The 12,587-nt window shown below is 40.2% G+C and overlaps 1 protein-coding gene across 3 annotated transcripts in view; it reads left to right on the forward strand.

Annotated features, from left to right (window-relative positions):
- Positions 1-9,021, forward strand: part of col7a1 (collagen, type VII, alpha 1) — a 61,344-nt gene extending 52,323 nt beyond the window's left edge. For 2 of the 3 annotated variants that reach the window (XM_038697389.1, XM_038697390.1), the window contains exons 109-119: positions 77-139; positions 789-905; positions 1,747-1,824; positions 2,176-2,229; positions 2,354-2,402; positions 2,614-2,622; positions 3,871-3,954; positions 4,323-4,448; positions 6,434-6,607; positions 6,976-7,158; positions 7,232-9,021. In XM_038697389.1, coding sequence (XP_038553317.1) covers positions 77-139; positions 789-905; positions 1,747-1,824; positions 2,176-2,229; positions 2,354-2,402; positions 2,614-2,622; positions 3,871-3,954; positions 4,323-4,448; positions 6,434-6,607; positions 6,976-7,158; positions 7,232-7,260 — 966 coding nt within the window. In that variant the 3' untranslated portion in view covers positions 7,261-9,021. The remainder of the gene's footprint in view (positions 1-76; positions 140-788; positions 906-1,746; positions 1,825-2,175; positions 2,230-2,353; positions 2,403-2,613; positions 2,623-3,870; positions 3,955-4,322; positions 4,449-6,433; positions 6,608-6,975; positions 7,159-7,231) is intronic. The other variant, XM_038697391.1, reaches the window with a different exon arrangement.
- The last annotated feature ends 3,566 nt before the right edge of the window (positions 9,022-12,587 follow it).

The following is a 12,587-nucleotide window of genomic DNA, read 5'->3' on the forward strand; positions in this document are numbered from 1 at the left end:
GTGTGTGCTGTGTAACGTTTACTTGTACAGAAACTGTCCAAATGTAAAGTGTAACCACTTTTCTTTGTCTGTGTAGGGTGACCGTGGTTTTGATGGGCTTGCAGGATCCAAAGGTGCTCAGGGAGAGAAAGGTGAAAGGGTGAGTTTGTAATTTCCACTTCTGCAGTATAGTGTGCACATATACAGTATATTTATATAAAAAATATATACATATAGAAGTAGCCTACTTATAATTGTAATGAGGCTACATGCTGCACATAATCTCTGTATTAAAGAGGTGGTATTATGCTTTTTGGCTTTCCCTCTCCTTTATTGAGTTAAATATCTTTTTTGTGCATGTAACAGGTTTGCAAAGTGAAAAAGCCCAAAGGGAGTTCCCATCTCCCACAGAAAACTCTGCTCTGAGCTGCCTGAAAACAGCTCGTTTGTAGTCCAACCCTTTCCCTTGTGACGTCACAGGGATGAAAGCCAAATGCACGTCATATAACAATCCCAACAAAGATCATTTAGAGACAAGATGTATCACTCTGCAGCTAAAACGAAGCCTTCAACACACAGGGTAAAAAGAGGAGCTGCAGCAATGTGCCGTATGATAAAAAATATGGTGTTTTTTGAAAATTAAACCATGTAAACCTGTTCTGGTACAACCCCTAAATAGAATTTTGAGCCTGAAAATGAGCATAATACCACCTCTTTAAGTCTGTACTATTAGCAGCGTAACATCACTCATCCTCACAACTACAGAAAACCTTGAGATACATTACTAACTGTCTCTGTGCTTCATGTAGGGTCCGCCTGGGGTCCCTGGTCCTCCTGGCCCCAGAGGAGTGGATGGGACCCCGGGCCTGACTGGCCTTCAGGGACCAGTGGGTCCTAAAGGCCCAGAGGGGCTCCAGGGACAGAAGGTGACTACGCTTACTTTGGCTTGATGAAGGCTAATTCTACACATTGGTCACATGTTTTATCTGTGGGGTCAGAGGTCTATTAAAGACAAGATCAGAGAGGATATGAAGACGTTTCAACAGTTTGTTTCACTAGCAAATGGGTACTCCCTCTATTATGGCTGCTCACAGATTTGATGGTGATCTAGCAAAGAAAAATACAGTATAATGGAAGCAAGAAACAGAGGTATGTGAGTGGTGTAGTAGCAATAGAGGTACAACTTTTGTTTTTGACAGTTTTGACGTTAATGATTAATGATGACGTTATGATGTAAGATGGATATAAAAAGAATACAGTCTTTTTGTGTTGCGCCTTTTTTTGTTTGTTTGTTCCCCTCTTTCTTCTTCACCTGACTGGTAGTTTTGTTTGATTGCTGTGTATTGCTTCATGATGATTGACAGTTTGATGGGCCCTGCGTTTGACTGGCTCGTCAGCTACATCATCAAGTAAATGAAGAAAGCCGGTGACAGGAGAGCAGAGCCATGTTGAGTCTCTCTGATGGATGCCCCCCCCCCCTTTTTTTTCAAACTGAGACACTCTCTTGATTCAACCTACTCGAGTGATTTTCCTAAACAAATATTTTGCTGTGGTGCAGCCTGAAAGGAAGGCGTATCTATTAATAGGATGGAAAAGCAATAAATGATAAAGACAAAAAATGCAAACCTATCATGACATCATATATAAGATGTATGAGGAGTTTGATATAAGAATAAAAAAGAAGTGGTGAACTTTACAGCATACCGCATGTGCAGAATACAGAATACGACATGTTGTTCGTCGTAATGGTGTGTGCTTGTGTTTCAGGGGGAGAGAGGTCCAAATGGTCCTGCCACAGTGGGTCCACGTGGTATCCCAGGGATCCCGGGGGAGCGAGGAGAGCCAGTTAGTGTCACACTTGTCTCCTGGTTGTTCATCACGCAGCACTGAATTACTTGTTGAACTTAAGAATTACTCAAGTGCACTAAATTCTCTTGTTCTTGTGAGCTCCTTGGACACCGATTTCATCGCCCTGACATTTAAATTTGCATGGCCCTGAAAACTAGTTATTAAAAATGACAACCACATATTAATAAAGCTTTTTTGAATGTTTGGTTCAAATAAGTCACTCTTGTTGATACAACCGTTCTTTGACTTTGCGTTCAGTTCATGTGCTGCACCTGGTCTCAGCCTAATGAATTAATGTGCTGCAAGCCTCTCTGTGTGTCGTGAGTGTAATACCTGTCCATGTTGCAGGGAGAGATGGGCCCAGATGGAGCCAAGGGAGACAGAGGAGAGGCGGGCATGACGGTCAGTGCTTAAGCCTTACCACGGGGCTCAATCTGAAGATGCTCACATCTGACACAGAGTTGATTTTTAGGGTGGTGTTTTGTAAGTGTGTTTTGCTCTGTTCCCCTCTTTATTTTGAATTCAGGAGGATGAGGTCAGAGAGTATGTTCGCACAGAGATGAGTCAGCACTGTGGTGAGTCTTCTACGCAGCTTGCATTGCAAATTTAGACCAGAATTGTCCCCAAGTTGAACTTCGAATGGTAATCACAGCATATGAGTCACAGCCTCAGCTAAACTCTATGAAAGTATGATACAAAAGAAGCTGTAGATTAATGACTGATAAACTGACCTTTTATTATTCCCTCTGTTTCTGCTTCCTTCCTGTCCATCTGTCTGATCCTCAGCGTGTGGAGGTGAGTGAGCCACTCAGCTGTAGCAGAACATAGGAAGGTGGACAGAAGGGCTGTGATTTAGCATGAGTCACAGGGGTGTACTGTTGCACATATGCTGCTGCAGAGTCTGTAGTGAGAGCAGTCTTTGTGTAAATGAGTGAAATGCATGATCACTTAACCTCACGCACATAAAAAATATTTTATCTGTTTCGCTGCATTTGTTTGAACAAAGTAACAAGGTGGTGTGAAGTACACTCATTATCCAGGTAGTTCTTGTGATAAATCTTAAAATAATCTTAAGATTGGCCTGAAATATCTTAAACTGTGCGAAGATGTTTTGCGATGTTCCTTATTTGCTTTAACTTTTCAGCCTCAAGTGCCTTTAGACATAGTTTTGATATTTCATTGATCTCAATGATAAACTTCTTTGCCCATAACACAATGCGCTGACGAAGGCAATGGCCTTTTATTATATTGTATGCCGGACTAAACAATATACCTTCTCCATTCAATACATTTAATCTAGGTGTATTCACAGTGAAAAGGGATATCATTAAATATTTAAAAGTAATGAAAAGAAAATGAGTGAAAAACCTCAAAACTAAACTTTCCCAAAGTTTGAATGAGTGTGGAAGTTGTCCGCACTGTTAATCAATGCAAGACTTCATCAGTGTTGTGAAGCAGCAGTTTCAGCAGCATGAGATAAGTCATGGAGAGGCAGGCTGTTAATAAATATGCAGCGTTACTGAGAATGAGGCCAAAACAAACATTTTACTCATGTTTATGTATTTATTATTACCTAATAAATAGTTATGTGTTTCATAATGTACACGTCAGTATTGGTTTGAGTCTGCAGTCTTCAGCAGATTGAAAGCACTTATTTGACTTGGACTCAAAAAACTGTTTAACTCGAGTGTGACACAAGTCCACATAGCAGCGGCTTTAGTCCTTAAAGGATTAAAACCAGTTTTTGGAAGATTGCCCTCACGTTGACCAGTCTCACAAATACTTGGTAAAGTCTTTTAGCTGGTGTATATGTTGGAACGGTGGAATGATTTTTGTGGTGCTTTGGGTTTGTTGTCTGCTCATGTGTCTCAGTGTTTTACTACCACAATGTTCTGTTCTTCCTTTTTTTCACCATGTTGCCTTTGTGGCCCCCGTTTTTCCCGCCTGTGTAACACTTACGTGGTCCCTCTCGCATCAATGAATCCTGTCTCTGCTCCCTCGGTGTCCCTGTTCCCTCCCCCTTGTCCTATCTGGCTCTCTCAGGTTCAGGCCCAGTAAGTCGGCCCCAGCCCGAGTTCAGGGCTCGGCATGCAGCAGAGCAACAACTGGCCGTGAAGGGTGAGGATGGTGAGTGTGTCCATCCATAGCTCTGTCTGTCAGCCTTGAACTGTTTTTCTGTCTGCGTGTTTGCCTCCTAACAAACAGGTTTAGCTTGGTGGTGCTATGTCTGGAGACCTCTGAACACTGGGTGGTTTTCTCATCAAGAAAACAGAGGACTCCGTTTGTGTTTGTGTCCCACATAACATAGTCTATATCTCTGAGCATGTCCAGACAACTACACGTTAGGGTATAGGCTCTACTGAACTGACTGTTCTGAATTTATTTAGAGGCTTCTTGTGTTGCGTTTATGTTGTTGAGAGCCTTCCCTCTATCTGAAGTTTGGAGGATTTGGGGGTGAAAGTTCTCTGACCTGTATGGCGTTGCTCTTCTCTCAGGCCGTGAGCTGCGTGTGGTGGTGAACACCAATGACCCAGATTATGAGCACGTCTATTCCATCGAAGCCTATGACGATCCCTTGGACGAGCTGCTCTACTTACCTCCCCCTGCCAACCAGAGTGATGGTACTGTGTTTCATATTGTGTCCAATTCTGTCATGCAGTGAAATAGCACACTTGAGTACCACCTAAACCAGCCCAGTCACACACAGAAATTTCTATGTGTTGCCTGCTTGCAAGCAAAATAAATTGTTTTTTTTCCCAAAATAAAAGACATAAGGTACCCTGTGGTGTTTTTGATAACATCTCAAACAAAATCATGTTTACATTCTGTGTTCCTGACCAAAACGAGCAGATTTGGAAGGCTGAGTTAAAGTATGACCATCAAAAAGATGGGTGAGACGTGATAATTGTTTAAATATGGAGATAATGGTGCATGTTTTTTCTCATGGGAGGCATTCAAATTGTTGCCTTTGGTTGTTCACGTGAAAAGTGACAGAAGTAGTTGTGGAACAAATGAAGAAAAGAGAGCTGGAGCTAGACAAAATGACCAACAATCTGTCAAGGGAGGGGCGTTCCAAAGCTATTCAACCATCAAACAAAATTAACAACTGTATTCCACAGGGCCACGGCTGCATCGTATTCTGGCTGTGGGGCTTCATAGCCCACAGGGAGCTTTCAGAAGTGGATCATTTAGCATGCCTGACTTTGTTGACTTGCTCAGATTTTGCTGATTTGGTAATTTGTCCTTGAGTTTTGTGCTTCTACCATGGTTAAGTAAGCTACATAGTTAAATGTTTTCTTTTTTTATCTGTTGATATATGATCCGGAGTCTGCACAGGGGTTTTTATTTTGGAAATTGACCAGATTCTCTATGCTGTGTTTGTGTCTCACTTTCTGCCCAGCTAGATCTGACCTGTGCAGCTTGACGCGGCTTTCGTCAAAAATAGACTAGATATACTAACTGGACTAGACTAGAGACGTCGCCTGCAGCGGTTGCAGCTGTGGCCGGTAGAAGCCTTAATGCCTTATAAATGTGTTGAATATATTTCTTTCAAAAACATTTGCAAAGAAGATTTGTAGTAGAATCTGAGATCTTTACATCCATATTTGCTTCTTCACATTGCTACATTTCATAGCATGTTACCACAACCAACTGTAGATCAGCAGAATAGTGTAAAACCATCAGCAGGACTGTTTGTGAAGATTCTCAGTCATCCAGGTCATAGTTAATGAGGGTTAAATCAAGGCCTACTGGGCTTGATTGACAATACTTGAAGACATTTCGCCTCTCATCCAAGATGCTTCTTCAGTTGGATGAGAGGCGAAATGTCTTCAAGTATCTTCAGTCAAGTCCAGTTGCCCTTGATTTAACTGTCCTTGGACATTGGCGGGACTGTTTATCGCCTTGTGAGCTCACAGGAGACGCTGAAAACATCGCTCCATATCAATACAAGTGGTCAAAAACTCTGCAGGGTACCTTTTTAAACTGCACATAACGACCAAACCACTATCCTAACAAAACGTGTCAAACTAACTGTTATTCCCATTTATTTGAATGTCTATGTATAATGAAATTATGCCATTAAGTCCGGGTTTTCAAGATCTCTCTTATGAAGGTGGTTATGAGAGAGAGAGAGAGAGAGAGAGAGAGAGAGAGACCCCTTTTGGAGATATATATATATATATATATATATATATATATATTTCTCCAAAAGGTCACTTAACAATGTCCCCAACATTAACCAAATTAATTTACATGCTACAAATGTATCAGGTAATAAACAGAAGATGGCGTTTTGAATTTGTGATCATGTCACATAATTTGGTTATTCAATCGGCACATAATCCAATTTGTGCTGGAGGAGCGTGTCTCATATTATGTACGCACTCCACTTTCATTTCATGACATTGGGAAACTGCGTTGACCTTGCACACACTATCCTGAGTCTGTGACCTTTCATGTAGTGTATATAGTACAGAGTATTTATAGTGTAAATCTTTAAACCATTGTTTTTACATTAATGTGTATTTTCTATTTATCTTGAATGTGTCTATGTTGTGTGTGTGTGTGTGTGTGTGTGTGTGTGTGTGTGTGTGTGTGTTGACAGGTGAGGCTGTCAAAGCTGAAACTGACAAAACAGTCAAAGTCGAACTAAACAAATCAGCCAGTGCAGACGTTAAGAAAAAAGCAACAGTTGCTGTTCAGAAAGCAGTCAAAGTTACACCTCTGAAAGCAGTCACGCCCAAATCAGTCAGGTCCAAGAGGAGAGTCAAAGGGGAAGGTAAACCAGCTCATGTGCTGTTGTCCTATTTTGGGATGTATTAAGGGTTAATTCATCGTGCCTGTCTGGTGTCTGGCCCTCTCTGCATGTCTCAGGTTGGCATACAGTATATGCATCCTGTAAAATGTAATACAAAACAAATAATATGTCAGTGCTAATGAGTTACTTTGCATCTAACAAAAAGTAAATAATTAAAATGAACAGTTTGAGTTTTGATCTATGTGGTCATGAATGCTTGTTTCGGGTCCCCTTGTTGCTCGTTATGGCTGCTCTGCTCCTTTTCGCCTGGCCTGCCCTTTTCTCACTGTGTGCGTCTCTTTGTGTCTATGGGTGCACCATCTTTGTGTGTGTGTGTGTGTGTTCTGCAGCTCCAGCAGACCTGTGCCTGCTGCCCATGGAGGAGGGGAGCTGTGGACGATACACTCTGCGCTGGTACTTTAACAGTCAGGTTCAGGCCTGTAGGCCGTTCATCTACAGCGGGTGTGAAGGAAATGACAACCGCTTCCTTCACCTGGAGGAGTGCGAGGAGGTCTGCCTTGGGGAGGAAGAAGGTACACAAACACACACACACACTTTATGTTAGGTATTGAATGTATGCGGACTAACGACCTATCTGTTGTGCAGGTCCTCGTCCCTTGAAGACGGCACGATGATTGTGGCCTCATCAGCCACAGGAGCGTTAGCCTTTAGATTGCTTTTATAGATTACTATTTTGTCAAATGTCAAAGGTCAAGATTTATTTTATTTATTGTTTCTGTAAACCCAACCAAACTTTGCCCCAGGTTAAAAAGGTAAACCAGAGTGCCTCCTTGCTTTATGTTCTTAAAATCAGGCAGAAAAAAGACAAAATAGTGTTTATTAGGTTACAAAATACTTCTTGCAGTAGTAAAACGAACACGTTTAACATTTGCACACTGAAGAAGAGTGTCTTTGCTTTTTACACAGACATTTTTGGGACTGTACGGTTGTTCAGTAATTTTGTGTTTAAATGGAGCCAATGACTCCACTAATTATTGGAACAGGAAAACTGAAAGAAATGCCTTTTCTGTGTGGAAGTGGTGGTTAAATCGTTCACATTAAATATTTTGAAAATGAAAAAAACTCTTACTGCAATTTTCTACCCCTTTGAGTTAATCCAAAGGTGAGAATCTGACTGTATGTTACTCAACACAGAAACACAATATTTAAGGTTAGTATTTTAGCTTTGTTTCTGAGAAATTGTGTCTTTTCAGTCAGTTTGGTTAGCAAAGAGCTCTAAACACTGTTGTTTGTACCCCGCATTCATCTGGTGTCAGAATAATTGGAAATTATTCCAATTGGAAAAAGTTACAAACTGGGAAAATTCACATGAACGCCACCTAAAGTTGGAACAAGTTGGAAAGTCTGTGAGAATATAGGCACACGACATGCCAAGTTGACGTCATATTACGCAGAAACATGGTAGAAGAAAGTAAATGTTGAGTTGATGGTAAGAAAATCAACGTGTTTAAACACTTTGAGTTGGAACTACATTTTCTTTGTAGTGTCCATGTTGTTACTTCCGTCGGAAGAACGACTTCCCAACTCTGGGAAATGGAAACATACAAGGAGCACCTGAATGGACCATTACTAGAAGCCTCAGTAGTCATTGACTTAAAGGGAGTCAATGTAAATTGCTGAATGTATTAATAGGTTTCTACAAAGTATAACCTTTGTGTTTTAAACAGTCTATGATCTTTACCCCCATTTTTAACTTAATAACAATGACAAACAGTACAGGAAGTATATAAATCTATATCAAAAACAGAAAAAGAAACTTAAAGGAATTACACAACTAGCTTCAGCACTTAACAAAGCACACAACAGATTTTTAATATCTGTGACTGGTTGCTTAGTTTTTACCGCTGTGCTCTTCGGTTTGCATGTACATGTTCTTATACTTTGACTTTTTATCATAGAAGCAGAGTTTTTTCAACATGGTTGAAGTGAATTAATTACCATCCCCATCCAAGCCTTGAAAGTGATCTAACTGCAAGTCATCTGATGCTGTCTATGCAGAAAATGAACTTCCAGAACCCCAGATGCCTGAAATAACTATCACTTTTCTACATAACTATGCAAGCACAACTATATTGGGTGATTGTTATGGATATAGTCTTATCATTTGTATTAAATATGAAGAATCAAGCACAATATTCTGACAATAATTTGTACATAATGTTTTTTTTTTTATTGTTTTGGGGAAAGCTGTGTTTCTGATCATGACTGCATGTTTACCTGCCAGAGAAAAGGTGCTATTTTTAAAGGTATTTTTATACTGCGTTTTGAAGATGGAAGCCTTTTGTTTTTGTGTGGTACAAACCATTTTGTGTCTGTAGTATTATGGAACATTTTAATAAGAATTTTTAATAAACAAAATGTTTAAGTAAAAACAAGTTTGGTGTATTACCTCATTCTAGCTATTAATAAGCTATTAATAAAGCAGCTTAGCATACACTGGACAGCACAAAACATATAGCCTTTAAAATTGTGATCCTCTCATTAGCAGACAGTCTGTTTGACAACTAAAATCAAATGATAAGGTGTCGATGATCTGTGTCCATCTAAATGGAATATTCCCAATAATGGAAATTCACTTGATAATCTGTTAATGGAGAAAAAAATTGTGTGTGTGTGTGACTGATCTAGATGTTCTAATTTCATCATCAGATTTTCTTAATGAGAGGATTTTCTGCTTGTTGGCCACGACTCCTCCTCCCTTGGTTTTTCCATGCTCTCTGCCCTCGGTTGATTTCCCCGGGCGGAAGACACTGACTACATATCCACTTAATCAAACCCCAACAGGCCTCACACAGCTTCGTTGTCATTTAGCCCTCCTCCTTTACCGTACTAAGTTATCTTAGTCAGCGCCTTATCATGTTTTAAGCTTACATGTGTGACGGCAGAGAGTGTGTGACCGCTTTAACCAATTTTGCATGCAGTGGTAAAGTCAAGATCATGACACGCTGACAGTGATTATTATGTATGTTAAGATAAATACGTGGAAAAGGCTTCATCTCAGGTGATGGACGCCGCTTCAGAGTCACACTAAACTACCACCATGTTAAGGCATTTTAGTTGAAGGCTGGTATTGTTAAATATTTAGGTATTGACTTAGCTAGAATAATTTAAATCTAAATCACATAGCCACAGTTTCGTGCACAGATTCATTGTCACATTGTAACCAGAAAGGGCCTTCATCGAAACAGGTGACAAAGCTGAAAACTCACTATTGTCTTAAATATCACTGTATGCTGTAGCCAGTGGGGGAAGAAATATTGAGATCTTCAGTAAAATAACTAATACTACAGTACAAAAATACTCCATTACAAGTCTAGCAATCTTAAGTTCTACTTATAAACTAGTGTGGAAATATTATCATGTGTCAAAAACAGAAGCACACATTATGCAGAATGACCCCTTTCACATAATACTGAAATAATATTACTAATGCATTAAAAAGTGAGCAGAATTTAAATGTCAAGGTTGAGTCTGTGAGTCAGTTTTTATTTATAACTGCGTCATATTTTAGCTGATGTATAAAAAAAAAAGTCCATTAAGCTCTTTTTAAATGTATTCTATAGCAGACTGCCGCATGCAACGTGGATCAGAAAACATGTGAGCTGTGTAACTGTCACTAAATGTGTATTGTGATCAAATGTAATTAATCACTTTTAAATTTTAAAGCAACAGCACCATGTGACACCACAGCGTGAGGACGCCTTCTGTCACTTTAGGCACCTGTGCTGAAGCACTGAAGCGTCATCATCCAGGCTGACTTATGTAGTAATGAGCTGGGGGGTTTTTATCACTGAATTGGCTCATAAACCTAATATGACCCACACTGTAGTGTCAGAGGGTACAGACGGAGAACATTTTTGGAAATACTCAAACACTTATCTCTTACAATATGGAAATACAACCTTGCTTGTGTCTAATTTGTGAATTTTTGTATATGCTTCTCACGCTTCTCTGCTCTCTAACTTTCCCTCAATCTGCTTGATTCCTCTGTTAAGAATGTGTGTGTGTGTGTGAATGCTCTTTGGCACACTCACGTGTATTTCATCATGTTTCATGTGTTAGAGAGACATTTCACATATCCTAAAAGAAGGACCCATCACTGATTTCAGCAGCCGAAACCAGTCGGTTTTACACAAGGCACCAACGCCTTAAGAGCAGACTCACAAGTCTTTTAAAGGACATGTGATGATAGTAGCTGCATGTGTGTGTGAGTATGTGGGAGGGCTTGTATGTAGAAGAATAACTGCAAACGTCTGTGAGAGAAGGGGAGCTTTAATAACCTTATCTAATTTGATATTCACTCTGCTACCACGGGAGCTCCTAAGGGCTCCCTCTCTAAACACACACACACTGATTTTGTGACTCAAGGTTGTCCTTTACAGATCTATGCTAATGTATGTGTGAATGTTGGATACAACCAAATTGTAATTTAATATGAACTACTACGCCTCACTGCAGTTATGTGCTGAGCTATATTGAGGTTATTGTAATTCCCACCATAACAGCGGTACTGCTGGCATAAAAGTCTAGCTCAGAATGGGATGTTATTGAGATTGTGAGCTTTTGCATACAAAATAGGAGTCATGTTCAGGGCTGCTTTGTGTCTGGCTTTTTCAAATACAGAAAAAATAGATATAAGGCGGTGTTTTTCATTTCATCAAATTGAAATTGTTAGCAGATGTTTCCATTCAAATTAAGCACAATAAGGATTAAATCCGCCCTTGCTTTATCCGTGACCCTTCAAGGGTATTTCACAGCCACCATGATCCTTCTGCTGGTATGTAGAGGGTCTTGTGGAGGACAATCATGCACATGCTGTGAGTAAAAAGGTGGCTCCCTCTGTCTGTGTGAGCCAGAACTGCTTCTTGTCACCTCTTTAGGTTGTGGAGTATGCAGAAACACGTTTAGGAGTTGTTCATTTTTCTTCTTCAGTGACCTTGACTGTTTAAAGCCCCAGGGTCTTGAGTTGGCAGAGAGCTGGATTGGTAGAACCTCGCCAAGAAAGAGGAGTAAGCCAAAGTGTCTCTTTCTCCCTCTCTCTTCTCTCTCTCTCTCTCTCCATCACTCCTCTCACTCTCACTCTTGCTCTTTTTTTCCTGCCACCCACATCCCTCGGCAAGTACAAAGGCTGTTGCTATAGCAATGAAACATGCTAGAAATGTGCACAATCTCACTTTTACCCTCTCAGTCATATTATTATGATCCATATCACTTCTATCTTTACGTCTATGCTACTTGCTTGCACATATTGCTCATTAAGCAAAACATAGAAATCATTTGTTGTGTGGGTCCTAGTGAGGTGCATATGCATTTCAAGAAAAAGAATAGAGGGAAAAAGAAAAACATGCACTGTGGGATTACTGTGTAAAGCTTGTGCTTGCTGTTCACAGCAGATTCCCTCGATGTTTTGACCCCAGGTTTTCTCTACTTTATCTCCTGGAGTTTGAGAGTGCGGACGGGGCATCAGAAGTTCTTTCTGTCCTGTAAGTCTTTCACTTGAGCGCTCACATTTGTGCCATCCTAAGCATTTATTCAGTCTATTGATCCGAGCATTTGGGTTATCATCTCTGGGCTCCTGGCTGTACTGAGCACTTTCACACAAAGCAGTTTCAATTAGAAACGCATATTATACACCATCTTATCTCTGATCACCTCATATTTTTCTGGCTTTGAGTCCGGATTTGTAAATGCAGATTTGCACTGTGTTTTTTAAATAAAAAAAAACTCTAAAGAGACCTTTCAAAATGCAAAATGAAGGTGACAGAGGAATTAGCTGTACGTTAACTGTGTCTAATATTTGAGATTTCCCATGGAACAACTCATTGCTAATGTTAGGCAGCATCTCCTCCCTCCAACTCAGCGTCTCTTGTCCTCACTTTGTCTCCTGTCCTGTCCATTTCCTCCAGAAACAGTCTGCAGTGAAGGTGTTTCTTTGTTTAAT

Source organism: Micropterus salmoides, unplaced genomic scaffold (assembly GCF_014851395.1).
Source record: "Micropterus salmoides isolate LMB-PRFRI ecotype aquatic unplaced genomic scaffold, ASM1485139v1 Ms_hic_scaffold_4, whole genome shotgun sequence".
NCBI classification, from domain to species: domain Eukaryota; kingdom Metazoa; phylum Chordata; class Actinopteri; order Centrarchiformes; family Centrarchidae; genus Micropterus; species Micropterus salmoides.